At 39.4% G+C, this 18,937-nt stretch overlaps 1 protein-coding gene across 4 annotated transcripts in view; it reads left to right on the forward strand.

Annotated features, from left to right (window-relative positions):
- The window catches only part of KCNT2 (potassium sodium-activated channel subfamily T member 2), a 293,338-nt gene extending 275,584 nt beyond the window's left edge, over nucleotides 1-17,754 (forward strand). For all 4 annotated transcript variants that reach the window (XM_065409271.1, XM_065409272.1, XM_065409273.1 and 1 more), the window contains 2 exons: nucleotides 12,171-12,255; nucleotides 17,643-17,754. In XM_065409271.1, coding sequence (XP_065265343.1) covers nucleotides 12,171-12,255; nucleotides 17,643-17,754 — 197 coding nt within the window. The remainder of the gene's footprint in view (nucleotides 1-12,170; nucleotides 12,256-17,642) is intronic.
- Nucleotides 17,755-18,937: the final 1,183 nt, after the last annotated feature.

Below are 18,937 nucleotides of genomic sequence, written 5' to 3' on the forward strand. Positions count from 1 at the left end.
CATCAGAGCCAACTTCCTATCAAAGCTGAAAAACCCACTGCATGTCCTTTTCTGGTTTTATTTTGATTAACAATGAATCCAATGTTGGGCGAACAACACAGGATTGAACATTAGCTCACATATCATTGTTTGTCCAATATCTAGATGAGTTGGGACATGATTTTCTTAATTGCATGGTTGCTAAATTATCACCAGATCTAGTCATTTTTCAGATGGCTAAAACAATCTTTCATGTTCTGATGGACTTAGGGAGTGCCAGCTGGATGGAACCTAGCTCATTACATTTTGGGAGCCTGAAGAAGTAGAAAGCCATTTCTGAGTAGAGATGACATGCAAAAGTTACAGGAACAGCTGCTGTCCTAACATCTAGGTTTATTGAAGGGGTCAAGTGTGAAATAAACTACAGTTAGTCAACAGCAAATTCCTATTTATCAGTTTCCAAAAAAAAGATAAGAGGATTAATACAAGGTTTTACAAATGATGTTGAGACTTTTGCTATACAAGCTGATTCACACAGGGCACAGCATTCATAAAGAAAATTTCCATCCTGGATCCTCTTGGTACATGTTTGGTATTGTACTTCATTCAATTTTATAACAGGTTCTTATTTCACCCTCATCACACTAATATCTGAGTGTCTTCAAATAGTGCATTAAGCAACATGACTGACATCTGTCACATATGGTTCGTTTTATCTCACATCCTCTCCTCAGGGAGGAATTGTGAGTGAAGTGGAATGGTTTATTTTTGCAGGATTTGCAGGTGTTTTTTTTTTAATGTACATGCTTCTATGGAAAAGAAGGCAACATCAAAGATATGCATTGTAAACCTTGCACCTGTAGCAGAAGTTGGTGAGATGTGTGATGATGAGGTTTGTGATGGCCCTTGGTTTCTGTGGGAGTTTGTACCCCTTCATACCAGTTGAACTTAAAGATTAGAAGAAGAAACTTAATTGTGATGCCTGGGAAAAAATGAGAGATGGTTATAACTCAAAAAGCTTGTGTCTTAATTTGAATTTTCCTTAAAGTGTTCTTCTGTGCTGGAAAGTTATCATAGAAATGGTATTGTGGGGAATTCCCTGTTTATTGTTTCTCAATAATTCTAGGTCAAATATGATCAGTTCACAATGTTTTATTTTTTAACCAAAAGGCCTGCAAATTCTGCCTAGGGTCTGAGTCTCAGAATGGGTTCTTTTTAGGTCATCTATTGCCAGCAATAAATATTGTACAATCAGAACTTAATTAGCAATTCTACTGACTATATCCAAGACAGAAGAGAATCCACCTTACCCTCCGTAGCAGGGCTTCTTCTCCGCCTCCCCAGTGGGTCCCATGCTTCCTTCTAGCGGTGGGTCAGGATAGCCTCTCATCTCTTAGAATTCCCCCCCCACACACCCATTTATAGTGGGTAGGGAAATTCTGTCTCCACGCGGCCTTCCCATTTCTGGGCCTGCTGAGCCCTCACTGCTTCACTGGGGCTTTTGGACCCCTCAGTGGACATCCAGTGAGAGGAAAGGGGGAGGGGGCAGTCCTGCTCTCTACTCCAGGCCCCAACCTAGGGACCCTACAAGTAGCAGCCTCACACTGCCAGTTCCCAGGAAAGCTGCTAGCTTCCCTGGGTTACTTCCCCACTTTGCTTGGGCGGGGTTCCTCCCAACCTTCCTGTCAGGGGAGGGAGAGCCGCCAGTCTCTGGTAGCCTTTTCGGGCACGGCAGCACCACACCAAATGCATGGTTCAGTCTCTCCCCTCTGGCAGACCTTTTCTTCAGGTCCTTGGACCTGGAAGGGTCCTTAGCTCCTGTTTAGGGTAGGGTTTCTCCCCAATCTCTATACCTTCAGGGTTTTCCCCTGGCCTTTGTCAGCTTCCCCACCACTCAGCTCTCCAACAGCTCACCTTCACTTTCACAACACTTATCAGCCACCCTGACTGGCTGGGGGAAAGGCTTTTAACCCATTCTGACAGGTTCTTAATTGGCTCCAGGTGTCCTAATTAACCTGGAGTAACCCCTGCTCAGTTACTCGGGGAAGAGGGACCTGCTTATCCTGAGGCATTACCATCCTTCCTACACTCTCCTGTAGCCATCTGGCCTTACCCTGTCACACCTCACATTAGCTGCATTAGTTTTGCAGGGCTAAAAAGAGTAAAACAATACAATTTTTTTTTAGTAAGGAAAAACAGCTATGTCTTCTAATATAGCCAGCGACAGGTCAATTGAGTGAAAAGGTGCATTTTTACATAGTCTGTTTTCAGAAAGGAAGTTTGTATCTAGCATTTTGGCTCAGGCCTATCTATAGGAAAAATATAAAGAGATGTCGACAAAAGAAAATACTTGTCTTTTCCCCACACAGCAAACACAGATTGCTGAGGGGAGAAAAGGGAGAACTAACCAGAAATAAGAATGATGTTTCTTTTGCTACTTCAATCAGCTTTTTCACCAAACTATAGTTTAAAACTTATCTGTACGTAGTTTTCTCCCAGAACAGAAAAATCTAGCAGCCACACGGCTGGGAGTATTCTATATGTTGCAATGAAAATGACCCATTGTCATTGTGAGAAAAAAACATTGCATACTGGTTTCTGAAATGAAAAGCATGGTCTGCCTTGATCAAAATTGCTGTCATGTATTTGATTTTTCCCTCCCTCTTTGCAACATGTACACAGCCAACATTACAAGACAGCTGGGAATATTGTTACTAAACAATAACAAATCTTGTTTGTTAGAATATAGAATGATTGACGTTTCTAAAGGTGTAAGCATGACAACTTGTCATCCAAATGAAGCTACTTCTACAGGTGCTGACAGTTTCTGACCCTGAGCATGACTGGTGTGTATACTGTCCCTTCCAGTTAAGAACAGAATGGTGAGAATGAGTCTTTTCTGGAGATTGGGAAATAAATGACTGGACTGTTAGGCAACGCTTCAGTTATATTTTAGCACCACTCATACACATGAGCACGCACATGCACGGAAAACACATACAATCTAAAGTATTAGAGCACTATACATGCACACAGAAAGAAGCCCACAAACACAAATGCAGTTCTGTCTCTCCCCCAGTAGCAGGGGGAGTCACCATTCTCCCTTGTCCTTTCACTGTATGCGGCCTTTAGAAATTGGAGCTCTACTTTTTGGGGAAGGCTGGGATGTTACAAAGACAGGAATACTTCTGACAATCAGTGATACTTCTACTGCATTAACTTTGATGCAGAGCACTCGTGTATGGTGGAAGCCCAACTGGTAAGAAAATAAGTTTTATAATTTCAGCCACTCTCTTATTTTAATAAAAAGTCAGTAATTAGCGTTTCCAGGGGCAGCACTGGATGGAAGCAGTTACTAAATCCAGAGTGAAGTTCAATAGACCGCACAGTTGCTGTGGAAGCACAGTGTCTTTGTACAGATGGCTCTTGGCTTCTAGTGTGTTCCCAAAATAAACCCTGGCTCCCAACAGAGGCACTTGGAGGAAACTTCACAAGGAGAACCTTTCCAAGATTTCATCCCTATAACGGAGATCTTACCTTACTTCGTGCAAATGGGACCTCTGCCTCATTTTTGCCCTTATTGTAAATGGTTTAGTCCTTCCACTAAACCAAAACATCTCGCCTTCTGTCATAATGAAAGTTCAAAACAAAACCCAAAGTCCAGTCAGAGTCCAGACCACTTCATGACCCCGGCTCTCTCCCAATGATCTGTATGTTTTCAGACCTTCAATCCAGGAGAAAGGAGAGGCACTTCTTCCCACCTGCTGCTGGAAGACCCAGCCTCAGGCCTTGAGAAAAGGAAGTGAGTGCCTGGTTCCATTATCTGAGCCCCTCTCTACCGCCTTGTCCAGGGTTTGTCCTCCACTTGCTCAGGGGGTTCCACTCTCTCATCTGATCAACCAGCAGTTAAAAAAAACCCACCATAAGCAAAAACCAAAACCTCCCTTTTTCATGAGTCCATTTTCTCTCCAGCTGCCTCTCTACATGGCTCCTTCTCAAAGGCAATTTAGATCCACAACCTGTTACCCCATAAGCTCACTCTGTTCTTGGGTAAGAGAGGGCATATAAGCCACTTCTCTTCTCAGCATTCATTGTCAGCCTGTAACTCAGATGGTCCCTCTGGACTGCAAGTGCTAAAATCTCTCCGTTCTGGTTGTCAATTTATTGGTTCTTGATTATTGGCAAATTACTTACCTATTAATTATCAACACTAAAGTATTTTCTTACCTTTATATGTGGCCTCTGAAAGTGAGAACTGAGAATGGCCAGTTTTGCTTCCACTGCTGCTAACCCTTGTGTACTTCTGCTGTGGATAGATGTTATATTAATTAGTTTAGAAGGAACACATGGGCCCAAGAGTCAAAAGTGTTAATATGACCCTGTAACTGTCCAACATTCAGGATTTAGTATTCAGAGACTTCAGCCTGCTTAGTACCATGTCCCACATACTATTAAAAATCTTTTAACTCTGTATTAAAGATACAGAAAAGAAGGAAAACAGTTAACACATTTGAAATGTGATCCCCCGTTCCTTTAGCCGTAGAGTCTTTAGAAGGAAAAAAATCACGTTGTTTGACAATCTCTAATCGTATCTGTCCTTTTTAGGGAAAAGAGAGGAAATTAGCTGAGATGGGCTGGAGGTGTTGTTATTGCTGTCATTGTTGAAGTCCAGTTCCTTTTTTTAGAAGACAAGACACCACACAAAAAGGGAGGGGAAAGCTTCCATCTCAGGCATTGATTCTCATCTCACAACTTCATTGCTGAAAAACACAGGCACGGCACACAGTTTTATCAGTTACTGTAGACCTGGCAAATTTGCACCAGTATTGGGCTGTTTAGGGCATTACTTTTAGCTGCCTTTCTGTTTAACATGCTTACAGCAGTGTTGCAAAATACAGTCTTGGACAGCTACACCAGACTCTTATTAGATAGAAGGCAAAAGGAAAGGGATGGAAAAGAAAAGAAATAAGGTGGGGAAGGAATAGAACACATTGAGGGAGGGGGGTGTCTGTGTATTTGGAAATAAGAGAATCTCACATCCCAGGTGACAGTTGGAATTCAGCTGGAACCAGTGGAGGTGCCAATGTCATCTGGGTCCCTCTCTCTGGTCCAGTCTGGTTTCTCTCAGCATCAGGATGAAGTAGGTCAGGGTCCCAGGAGACAGTGGGGGTGGCCAGCCATGATGGTGAAGCTTGTTTCTTTCTCTTCTTTCAGTCAGCCCATGTCACATTAACCCTTCCTGATTTTAACCCACAAAGTCTCTTTTGGAGGACCCCAAAAGAGAGTGATGGCCTAATTTTCATCAGACCAGTTTTGGTCTATTGATTTCTGGTATCACTCTATTCTTGTTCAGCGGGCATGATGTTAACATAGTCCTTGAGTTATATCCGTAGACCTTTTTGTTTGTACTAACTCAATCTGTCAGTCGATTGCATTTTTCCCAACAACATTTATTGTTATGGGTTATTGTGACACTTTATAAAGTTTCTCACAGTTGAACTCACAATGAAGGCCCAATTATCCCAAAAACAGTCTCCATAGTTTGTTCTGTCACCATCTAACAGCCCTGAACACTAAACTGTTTAATAAACCTTTGTAAATTGTATGCTTTTATTCATAAATGACAACCTGTATGCTACAGTTTAACTTTCTAGAAACTAATTTCTAGCAAATGGCAGAACTACAGTTCCTTTTTAACCCATTACGATATAGTCAGTTAAATATGGTAGTGAGTGTTAAATGGACCTTAGTAGTCTTTGTAACAGAATAACTCACTTAACTTTTTAAAGAAATATGAGTATTCATGTTAGGAAATTGTTAACCTGGGTGCAAGGTGGCAGAGCATTTCTAATATAGCATGAACAAGATAGTTTGTTCCCAATGGCCTAATCAAAATCAGGGCCCAATTGTACAAGGTGCTGTGTACACACATACAGAGAGAAGGAAGCTGTCGCAAAGAGCTTGCAACCTAAGACAACAAGCATCACATGAAAGGTGATGGGGGAAAGATATATATCATTTATAAACCTGGGCATTTAAAAATATAGTTCTAAGAATGCAATCCAACCATTTTAACCAAAAAAATAAATAAATCAAATGGATAAAAACAAAGACCTGCCATTGTGATCTGAGAGAGATATAGGCTAAAATCTTTCAAATCTGCCACATTAATTATGATGCCCTATTAATGAGAATTTGGCATTAAAATCTCCTAAATGGCTTTGAAAATCTCAGCTGTACAGGATCACTCCACTGATCAAAGAAGTCTTGCAGGATATCCTGAACCTTTGGAAAAATGAGATTTAAGATGAAGTTCATGTTCCACGAGGTCCCAGTGCATCTGTTCAGCCCAGGGCACATTACTGAATTTCAATTAACCAGAGTTGAATTAACCAGAGCTATGCCTACTCTGGTTGTACTTATTAAAAATATAGCAGAATTTCTGTTTTATGAGATTTCTGGTATTTTTAAGGTGATGAACTAACACAGTAAAAGGTAGACCATCAGTATACCATCAGCCAGTTCCTTCCCTATCCCCCACATACTGTGCCTGAGTTTATTCAAATATTATTTGCACTTAATTTATCTTTCCTGTTTAAATAGATGTGTGAAGGAGGATTCCTGTAATAAAATGTCAAAGTATTTGAGTACTTGTGTTGTAAAAAGAATTCCTGTATTCAGAATTTTACAATGATGTAAGTTATCCCCTCAGTAAAAATATACCTGAGCCAATTAACATATTAATCCCTACTACAATTTCCAATAATCAAAAGGAAACTTGGTCTTGTGCTTAAGGCCCTGGACTGAGATCTGTGCTCAATTTCTGATTCTATTCTATATCAGGTCTTATACCGCCTTCATCATTGTAGTATCTGGTCACATTCTAGTTGCAGATTAAGCAACATGACTAACATCTGTCACAGGTGGTTTCTTTTTTCATCCTCTCCTCAGAGGGAGAAGTGCATTCAGTGTTTTGTTTAGGTAGGATTTTAATGCACACGTTGCTGTGTGTTTATGTTAGAGAAGGCAAGGCCAAAGAAGTGTGCCTTGACGTTGGAGTGGAAGATGGGGAGGTTTGTGATGACCCTTTGTTCCTGTGGAAGTTTTCCCCATAGCCTCAGACCAGGCCCCGAGAAAGCTCCATCTCCTGCATAGGTGAGCTTTACTCTTATGGTAGAAACTTCCATTGTGCCAGACAAGCAGAGTTGTCATCCATGGTCTTCTTTTAGATATCCTGGATCCAGGTCATTGAGCACCAATAAGTACTGAGACCTTTGTTCTATGATAGACTTCCTGGGTGAGCTCAGATAAATCACTTAATCTCATGCCTCATTTCACTATCTATAATGCGAATAATATTTCCTTTCTCTGACCCTCTTGGTCTTATCTAATTAGATTGTAAATTCTTTGGGGCAGGGATTGTCTCATACTATGTGTTTATACAGCACCTAGCCCAATGGGGCCACAGTTTTGGCTTGGGTCTTTCAAAGCTACTGTAATACAAATGATAAATGTCCCCAGTTTGATCCTTGGCTAATTACCCACACTTCCCATTGACTTACCGTATATACTCATTCATAAGCCGAATATTTTTGGTAAAAAAGTGACGCATCAAAGAGCGGGGGTTGGCTTATAAATGGGCCTACACCAAAATGTGATGATTTTAAACTCTATGGAATCATTGAATTGAATATCTAATACATTGTTGTTTTGTTTACCTGGAGCGTCTGCAGGCATGGAGCCCCTCAGCTCCCTGTGGCCGCAGTTCACCGTTCCCAGCCAATGCACTTCCTGCAGCTCCCATTGGCTGGGAACGGCGAACCGCGGCCACAGGGAGCTGAGGGGCTCCATGCCTGCAGATGCTCCAGGTAAACAAAATGTCCCGACCTGCCAGTGGCTTACCCTGATGGCCAGGAGCCAAAGTTTGCCATCCCCTGAAATATAGGGTCAGCTTATGAAAGGGTCATACAGTTTTTGCTATTTTTACCTAACCATCTTGGGGGGAGGGGGAGATCAGCTTATAAACGAACGGGCTAATGAACAAGTATATACAGTAATTGGAGTCACACAAGTTTGTCTGAGGGAAGAATCAGGCTCAAATATATTTTCTGAAACTTTAAAAAAGAAAGGAAGAACCCAGCAACTTTTCATTCGTCACAGAGAGTTAAAGCAGAAAATTACATTTTTATAATCTTGACTCATGTTCTTATGCAAGTCAAATGGAACTTCTGCATATGGTGGATACTTGCCTTTGTTTTTTTGTTTTTTTTCCCTCTGAAATTGGTTTTCTTTAAAATCCTAGTCGAAAGCCAACAGTAATGTTCATTTCAGTATTCAAATTCAGGAAGACAATATGCCAAACTACAGAATGGAAAAGGTTTGATAGGTAAGCATACTCCCCTTCAGCTAATTACATCTCTCTGAGCCATTTCTAATTTAGAAATTTTCATTACAATATTTTTTCAGACACATGTCTATATTTCGTTATAAAGAGAACCTCTCTTTTGGCAACCCCATTAATGGCCTCATGCTGCACAAAACATTTCTATACTGTTCTATATGTTTATCCATCTGCAAAACTGAGATGCCAAATCTTACAACATTTCTTGTTTCATCACTCCAATTCCACAAAAAGTCCTCTGCCTTTAGGTCCTGAAGATACATTCGTTCTCTCTCCCCAACCCACCCCAGATTTATCTTTCTCACAACACATCTTGCTGCCCACTAAGAAATGGATAGGAACCCTTTTGTAGCCCTGTTCATTCAAACAGACAGAGGAAGTCAAGAAAGCTGTCTCTTTATGCATTCATTTTCTACTAATCCAGGGAACAAGGATCTACAAGTAAGACTCAAACAACATTCTCTCATATTAGAGAGACAAGGTGGGTGAGGTAATGTATATGATTGGACCAACTTCTGTTGGTGAAAGAGACAAGCTTCCACAGAGATCTTCTCCAACTTCTCACTCTCTCACCAACGAGAAGTTAGTCTTATAAAAGATATTACCTCACCCACCATGCCTCTCTCATACCATGGGACCAATACAGCTACAACAACACTGCAAATCCTCCAACAACAGTATAGATCATTAAGGCCCTACATTTTAACTGATACTAGCACCAGCATCTTTATGCTAGTAACTGCATTCACACTAGGAGGTTGTATCACTAACTATATTGTTTTCTAAATATAGCGGTATAAAAACTGTGTGTAGATAACCCACAGAGAAATCATGCTGGTCTACCCACCACATTTAGTGACACATATGAGACTCAACCAACTCAACCAAAAAGCATACTATATATATATTTCATTAGCATCGACTTTGGGAATCTGAATATAAAACCTACCCAGAACCAGGATGTCTCTGATAATTATCATTTCATAAAAGTACATGTATTCTTTCAGAATGTGAAATAATTTTTTCATTTTTAAATGAACAAGAGTGAACTTAGCACAGAGCAAACATTCCTTATCTACCCATCTTGTAAATACAAACTGGTTTTATTTGGATCACTATTTAGGATGGGTACCAAAATCAAACAAAACTAGAGACGGCAATCTAACAGATACCAGAGGGCAGTGTGTGACAATTAGAAGAAAAAAAAAAAAAACGGGCTTTTTGGATAGAACATGTTCCAAGCTGCAGTGTCACAGTCATCATTTGTGACAGGGGTATTATAAGAAATGACTATAAAGTAATGAGCAAAAAAACCTCTGACTCCTACTTATAATAGCATTCACCAATCAAGCCAACTATTTTTTTAAACTAATTGGCAGCATATGTCCCTGCTTCCTGTCAAGTAACATATACATATGCTGCAAGAAAGACACTTTAATTAAACAGAAAATTATGTTGTATAAAGAACTGTCTAGAAAATGGCAAATGTAGAAAATAGGGGGGAAATCACTTAAAACAATGGTCATTTCCACAGCCAGCAATCAGTTTCTACCACTGTCTGCATTCTAACATTTCGCATTCAGTGAAACAATATTTCTCATCCAGATGGCTAAATTCATTTCTCCATTACTCCTATTTTAAAAATGAAAAAGTTTCAGATCTGAAACCAGCTAAAGAATATATGTTTTTACCAACATTTACAATGAGAATAAATACATTTCAAATCAAAATAATCTTAAGAGATTGTAGGATATTCTCCAGTTTCAAACTAAGTCACTGATTTAAGTATTATAGCTATGAAGAAACAGAATCCTGCCCTCAGGAGGCAAATGAAGTGGAAGTTATTTTCAGCTGGTTTTGTAAATTCTAATTTGTACATTGGCCCTAGTTAGGACCTTGAATTGTATCCAGTGTTGGAGAGCTAACCCAGTTCGCTGAATGATGGTGCGAGAAGTTGTCATGTACCCGTTCTACCTAGGAGATTGACTGCAGTATTCCTTATTAACTGCAGTTGATGTATGGTGTATCTTTGTGTGTGGTATCTCTTTAGTTGTCAGCTCTAGGAACACTGAGCATCCTTAACAAGTTCCACTGGTTTGAAATGTTTTACCAATTCCAGAGATATTTCGTGTTTTTATGATTCCATTAGAAAATATTGTATTTTTCAACTCTGTGGAACTATTTAAGTGGGATCATAGTAGATGTTTATACATTGTTCACCACTGTGGCATCCTAGTGCCTCAGAGTCCACATCAAAGTAATATGTGTGGCGCACTGAGGCCAGATCTTTGATTATGGGGGGCAAGCATAATTTTATCATCAATTGAAGCTAGAAGACAACATTTCTAGCTTCCACCGCTATTCAGGTATAGGGGAGAGTTGAATGCAACTCCGAGCCTGGGCACCTCCCTGGCAGTCAATGGATTAATGCCCTAAGCAAAGCACACATCTGTTTTACTCAAGTTTTATCTTGCCATTATTCAAGTAGGTGCTTATTTCTTATTTGAGGCAGTCTTTGAAGGCTTGACTTTGTTCCCAAACTATCTACCAATCCTAATTCTTGACAAGCATTCATTTGTACACAGTGCTGCAAATCAATTAGACCCTGGATTCAGCAAAACACTTAATCACACTTTCAAGTCTCCTTAAAGTTAGTGGGATTTAGGAAGATGCTTAACTGTTTGGCTGGATAGAGATCCTCTGTGACTTGGCATTAGAAGTCTAATCCTTAATGGCATGAGAAGCTTAACTAGGGAGTCTTGCATTGAAGTCCATTTGATTACTGAAGGCCAAATGGGACTTGAATTACTGGACTCAGCACCAATTACCTAGAATTTCGGGCTCAAATCCTAGTAGACTCCATGCAGCCCTTCATCATGTGCTATGTATTTCATTCTATGTGGGTCTTTTGAGACCTTAAAATTCAGAGTCCTCTATTCTACATGGATGTTAAAGAGCTCATGACATTTTTTTGAAAGTGGGAGCATTAACTGCAATATCTATTGGGGGGAAAAGTATTCCTTCCCACACTGTTATTCAAAATGCTGGTTGGTTGCCAGCATGCATGCCAGAGGAGGCTGCAATTCAGTCATGCGATATGTAAATCATTTATACTTTGGGATCCTTCAAAGTGAGGTGTATATTTATATGTAAATATAAAACATGTTTCAGTTGTCCAATGTGACTTGATAATACATCAAGTTACATGTTGGCAAGAGGAAGATAACATTATATATAGATGTTCCCTCAAAGGATTTTCCCATTCAGCTTACTAAGAAGTGATAAATTAAATAGAAGCATTTTCAAAGCATATGCTGATAGCGAAATACATTTGTTAGTAGTAAGAGGATTATGCTTGCAGGTTTGATTGTGATATCCCCTGGTTGTAGGTGGTTGGTTTGTACGATAATATTTCTGTGTTGCTCTTAAAAACTGAAATTGCTACAATAATGGACATACAAATAGCTTAGCTACTTCTGTCGTAGCAGAAGTCACTAACTGTAACAGTCTTCAGTGTATTCTCAAAAATAGATATTGGTACTTTATTTTGATAATTTCTTGGGAAAGTATAATGAGTCTCTGTCAAATATTTCCAGTGACAGCAGATTTTCCAGTTAAAGAAGCTGCTGAACTCATATATGGGGTCACTTTGTGAAACAAGCCTGATAGTTCCCTTTTGACAGCTATATGGACGGAACACAATTTGTTAAGGTTGATTTATCAAAAGCTATGATTCTTACCATTTCCTTGTAAATAACCTAATAAGTCCTGCATATTTTTTGTCCTCTAGATGAAATGAATGATCATCAAAACACCCTCTCTTACATCCTGATCAATCCTTCTCCAGATACAAGACTAGAGCTGAATGATGTTGTGTAAGTTGATGGCATAAATCAGAAAATCCACAAAGTGTCTCATTTTCACTTTCATGCCGGAATTCATTTCTTTTATCTTTTGCACTTTATTGCTTTTATTATTTTCCTCTCAGGAGGAATCATTTCCATGCACATCCAAAAAAAATTATACAAGAACTCATCCATTAACTTACACCAGATTATTTTTAAGTTTTTTTTCTTCTTTAAATAACCCTGCTCCTTCCTTCTAAGTTGGAGTGTCAGATAAAATTAAATTAAGAAAAATCACAGCTCTCAGATACCTTTATACTATATTACATTCTCACTCTTGTTTCTTGCTCATGATTCATTAGTCACTGAGCATCAATAAAAAGCATTGTAAAGTCAAGCTTTCAAAGACATACCAGTAAATGATTTCAAAGATCATTATCTTTAGTGATTTGAGGGCCTGATCCAAAGCCCACTGAAGTGAATGGGCTTATGCCATAGACCCTAAAAGGAAGAAGTGACTAGTAAATACATTAAGATACCAGTTACATGATCCTAAGACTTTTAGGCATTGCTTAAAATACTTTTCTTTTTACTTGGTTATCAAGAATTTCAGCATTCCAGCACTTGCCCATTTTGACACTTTTGCAGAATAGTAAAAAAGCCACAGCATTGGATGGTAGCTTTAAAATATCACATGATCTAAATTGAAATAATGTTGTTTTTTGTTCAGAGAGTCCACTCCAGTCTTCACCTTCTCACACAATTGCCTAGTTAAAAGAGAGATATGAGAGAGGTTATTGTGCCAGAAACTGACAAGAACCAAACAACTTTCACATAATCGTTTAGATAAGAATACTCAAGAAGCTAATAGAGGAGGTATCTGAGCCTCTAGCTATTATCTTTGGAAAATCATGGGAGACGGGAGAGATTCCAGAAGACTGGAAAAGGGCAAATATAGTGCCCATCTATAAAAAGGGAAATAAAAACAACCCAGGAAACTACAGACCAGTTAGTTTAACTTCTGTGCCAGGGAAGATAATGGAGCAAGTAATTAAGGAAATCATCTGCAAACACTTGGAAGGTGGTAAGGTGATAGGGAATAGCCAGCATGGATTTGTAAAGAACAAATTGTGTCAAAACAATCTGATAGCTTTCTTTGATAGGATAACGAGTCTTGTGGATAAGGGAGAAGCTGTGGATGTGGTATACCTAGACTTTAGTAAGGCATTTGATACGGTCTTGCATGATATTCTTATCACTAAACTAGGCAAATACAATTTAGATGGGGCTGCTATAAGGTGGGTGCATAACTGGCTGGATAACCGTACTCAGCGAGTTGTTATTAATGGTTCCCAATCCTGCTGGAAAGGCATAACAAGTGGGGTTCCGCAGGGGTCTGTTTTGGGACCGGCTCTGTTCAATATCTTCATCAACGACTTAGATATTGGCATAGAAAGTACGCTTATTAAGTTTGCGGATGATACCAAACTGGGAGGGATTGCAACTGCTTTGGAGTACAGGGTCATAATTCAAAATAATCTGGACAAATTGGAGAAATGGTCTGAGTTAAACAGGATGAAGTTTAACAAAGACAAATGCAAAGTGCTCCACTTAGGAAGGAAAAAATCAGTTTCACACATACAGAATGGGAAGAGACTGTCTAGGAAGGAGTACGGCAGAAAGGGATCTAGGGGTTATAGTGGACCACAAGCTAAATATGAGTCAACAGTGTGATGCTGTTGCAAAAAAAGCAAACATGATTCTGGGATGTATTAACAGGTGTGTTGTGAGCAAGACACGAGAAGTCATTCTTCCGTTCTACTCTGCTCTGGTTAGGCCTCAGCTGGAGTATTGTGTCCAGTTCTGGGCACCACATTTCAAGAAAGATGTGGAGAAATTGGAGAGGGTCCAGAGAAGAGCAACAAGAATGATTAAAGGTCTTGAGAACATGACCTATGAAAGAAGGCTGAAAGAATTGGGTTTGTTTAGTTTGGAAAAGAGAAGACTGAGAGGGGACATGATAGCAGTTTTCAGGTATCTAAAAGGGTGTCATAAGGAGCAGAGAGAAAACTTGTTCACCTTAGCCTCTAAGGATAGAACAAGAAGCAATGGGCTTTAACTGCAACAAGGGAGGTCTAGGTTGGACATTAGGAAAAAGTTCCTAACTGTCAGGGTGATTAAACACTGGAATAAATTGCCTAGGGAGGTTGTGGAATCTCCATCTCTGGAGATATTTAAGAGTAGGTTAGATAAATGTCTATCAGGGATGGTCTAGACAGTATTTGGTCCTGCCATGAGGGCAGGGGACTGGACTCGATGACCTCTCGAGGTCCCTTCCAGTCCTAGAATCTATAAGGCCAACAGTTTTGACATTCAAATAGGTTCAGGCTATTTAGTTGCTGCCTGCCTCTGTACTTCTTCATTTTGGCCAGAACCAAAAGCAGAAACATTGTAATGCTAAGAGAAATGCATAAGCTTTTCCAGCCTGGATGGAACACTTGAGAATTCAACCTTGTGATGTCGGGGTTTGATCCAGCTAGAGGCCAAGCACTCCAGCCCCACTATGTGCTTCACTTTAATTGGACTACTCACATGTTTAAAGTGAAGCATGTGCTTTGCTGGATTAGGGCCAGAGTGCTCTTCAATCTCCATTGAGGACTGTTGCATCTGTATGTGGCCATGAGTCACTACACACGTAACTATAGGTGTCTGAAGAGATATTCAGGAAAAATGTAATAACTAATGCACACACTTAGTATTTGCTAGCATCTCAACAAAACTATAGTTTTGACTAACAGGCTTTTTATTTTGGCCATACCATTGATTATTTTAAATATAATATCTTTATCACTTACTTGCTAAACATATACAACATGGCACACCATTTGAGATACAGAAAAAGATGCCATGCCTGAAGCTGAATCCCTAAAGCTCCGATAGTCTAAATAGCCCAGCACTGCTACCTACCTGGAAATGAAGCCACCCGGCCTCAAAAAAATTAGGACAAAACGTGACGGCACATCTACTCAAACACAGGCTACTGCTAATAGGGAAAATCAGGCTCTGAGACAAGGACTAGAGTTACCAGCTAGCTCCTCTGGCAATGTCCATTTGTAGGATGAAACTTGCCTCTGTAAGAGACGGCTTTCCTGGAAACTGATTCTACCGGACTGTAGAAACAAACACCACAAATCTTACAGCTTCCACTCAGAGTAATGTGCACATTTTTGAGCTTGTCTTTGCTAACATATAGCATAGTGTAGATAGAATATAATAAAAATAAATGTCTCCAAGCAGTATCCCCATAGGAAGAGGCAAAGAACAAACAAACAGCATATGCCACATACTTAATGTACTTTTGGATACTCAGATACAGCCCTCACTACCCTAATAGATTAATTTGAATGATATAAACTGTAGTCTAAATGGAACTCAATGGGAGCTGATGTGTGCTTGTAACAAGTCCTCTGCCCGGCCTTCTTCCTGGGGCCCACTGGCTGCCCCAATAAAGCACAGAGAGGCTTTTCCTTCTGCAGCACCCGTGGCTTTATTTACAGACTTCTCCCACCACCAGTGATATACTATATACAGTTTGCAGGCCTTACAATCTCCACTTCCACCCAGAGCCTGCCCTCAGCTCAGAGACTGACCTTCCTCTGGCCATCCCCCCTTCCTTCTGGCTGCCAGCCAGCCTTTATAGCCCTTGAACCCTCAGGCCCACAGGTGCAGCCAGCTCTAAAGGCCAGGCACCAGACTTCTCCCCAGCCCCAATCTATTTCCCCTGATTGGGGCTGGCTGAGCAGGGGCTAATTAGGTGCCTCTGCACCAGCACCCTGCTACAGTGCTTTTCACTTTTGAAGAATCGGGTACCTAAATATTTAGGAGCCTAATTTTGGCCAAAACATATTCAAAACATAATTGTCTATGGTGTTGGGCACTTCAAACTACAAGTACATAATGGACAAAGGTATGCTAAAATCATTGTTTTTGTTGTTAAAGTGGCTGCAGAAGTCACAAATGCAAGTCTAAGAGTTAATTTCCTTTTAGAGAAACTGTTAAAAAACAAACAAACAGGTTTTTGTTTAATACATTCATTTTGTGAAGAGTTAATAACATGAACAAAAACCTTCATAATTGCATCAGTGGGTACATTACAGGGGGACAAATGTAACTTTTTGCCTTCATACATTTATTGAATACGTAAATTATTCTTCTTGTATTAAAACTGGAGTCTTGTTTAATCTGAAACACCCATTACAACTGTAATCACGTCAGTCATATAAAGTTTGGGTCCAAATCTTTATTCACTTGAAGGGACTTAGCATGTTGTGTCTAATCTGAATTAGAAACACGAGAGATGAATCTAATGTATTTTCTTGTCCATATGACTATAGACTTATGAAGGGTACTGATTGACAGGCCTGAAGACTGATCACCTGTGTTTATTTACCAAACACACAGATATAGTGTAATCTGTGATAACATACATTTTCTGCATTGCCTCATTGTGCCTCATCCCTGTAGAGAAGGCAGTTCAGCCTACAATTAAGTCCCAGTCAATCTGCCAGTGAAGTCAATCGGAATCTCTCCATGGATTTAGCTGAGATCAATACCTTAATCCTTGGTTCCTGCTGAGGTTGCTAATTATTTAGCATGGTGTTTAATTGTGGTGTTTCTTTTGTCCACTATGAGACCACAAAACTCCTTTTACATACAATAGGCCACTGAAAAGCCAACAAATAGGCGAAAACTACTTTTTGGATACTACTGAACTTGGTTGTGAACTGGTGATCCGGTTTCTTATCCTATTAATTTCACCTTTTGAACCTTCCAGTTGCTCACCATGGATTTGAATCCTTTGATCTCCTCCAAATCTAGTATTAATATGCCTTAATGGAATGATAAATCTAAAATTGTGCATCCCTTTTCAAGTGTATTCACTGGATGAAGTTTAATTCCTGATTAAAATCCCTCCGTGCTTTGAACTCAAATTTAAGTCATAAAGTCACTTCCTGGTATGTTTAATTAATTAAATGGGAATTTTACTGTCTGACCCAAATGTATAGGGATGTAATCAGGTCTTAATGATACTCAATAAGTAACATTGTAGGAAGATTACATTAATTTCAGTGATAGTAACATTTTGCTCCATTACTTTATGAAAACATACACGTTTCCAAACTACAGTACAGAATGTAGAAGAAACATATAAAGGTAATTACAGGTATGCTATGTGATCTCAGTTCTATGAAGTAATGAGAAACAAGACTGAAGTTTCCAGTTTAGTAAGGCGTTCAAGTGCAAGAGATCTCTTTAAGCTGTACTACTACCTTTGCAATAACATGCTAGGGAAGCATGCAAATGCATTTTATCCTAATTTACATCAAGCTTTTATAACAACTTTTTTCTTTTTACAGTTACTTGATCCGACCCGATCCATTGGCATACGTTCCAAATACCGCATCCAGCCGAAAAAATAGCTTCTGCAATACCGTTGGACAAGACGCCAGAGAGGAAACACAACTTTGATATATTATTCTGCTCAATGATAAGAGACCATTTTTATATTGTTTCCAGTAACCGCTTTGAAATCTAATCAAAATGGAATGTTTATATTTTGTTCAGATCTTCTTGGACCAGAGAGAACGCTATCTGATAAGTGGGCAAGAATTCAAGTTGGGAAAACATTTACTCTAAACTAAAGTGATTGCCATGTCTGTAGCCTATTCTAGTAATTTTGGAAATGGAACTGTGTCACACATTAATGGAGTGATTATGAAAAGCTATATTACATTTTAACAATCTAATCAGAACAAATTCCATCAGCATGAATTTAATTGCTGCTTCTAAATGTTATGTTTATCAAAGAGATAGTGAATCACTAGCTAAGCCTCTGACCCATAACTTGAAAGAATATCAATGTGAAAAACGTAAAATGCCCACACAGACACTGGTACACATACAGTGGCATATTTTAGTAGTAGTAAATATTCCTATTAGGTAGCTTTCAAATGCTCCCATCAAGATCGTGTACTAGAATCACAGTCCATGAAATCATTTTCAGGTTTGTCGCTTTGCCCACTTATATTAGAACAGATCAATTTTATAGGCCCAATATGGCCCTCTAGAATGTATTTGATTATTAGTTTGGCTGAGTTTAGACAGAGATCAGTTTGCATAGGGCATACTAAGTGAACCATACAAGGTCTATTCTAAGGGATTTCCAAGGGATAAATCCTGGCAGGTACACATGGATGTTTTGGTTTTACAGAACCTCTCTCTCTCTCTCTCTCTCTCTCACACACACACACACACTTCAAAATAGAGGAAGTTTTAAAAGAGTAATGGGTGTCAGAACCCTCCCCTAGAGACAAGAAGAAAATCTTCTAGATGAAGTACCAACTGGTAAGATGCTGCCTGCCTGACTATCCAGACATATCTGAATGATAGCTGATGTGCAAATGGCCATGTTCTTCTTAATGGGTTGTTAACTTGAAATTTCAAGAATTAAATGAAGGGCATATCACTTTCATATCTGGCTAATGCACATCTCAGACCCTAAATGCCTCCTACATCTATGCAGATGGAAACAGCCCCAAATATCCACTCTAGTATCCAATTGCCAATTCCTCCAATTTCCCCTCAAAAACTTCTGATCCAGTTGTGAATTTTCAATATAAAATTATGCAGCTTGAAAATTAAAGAGCATTTG

The sequence above is a fragment of the Emys orbicularis genome, chromosome 8 (genome assembly GCF_028017835.1).
Source record: "Emys orbicularis isolate rEmyOrb1 chromosome 8, rEmyOrb1.hap1, whole genome shotgun sequence".
NCBI lineage: Eukaryota > Metazoa > Chordata > Testudines > Emydidae > Emys > Emys orbicularis.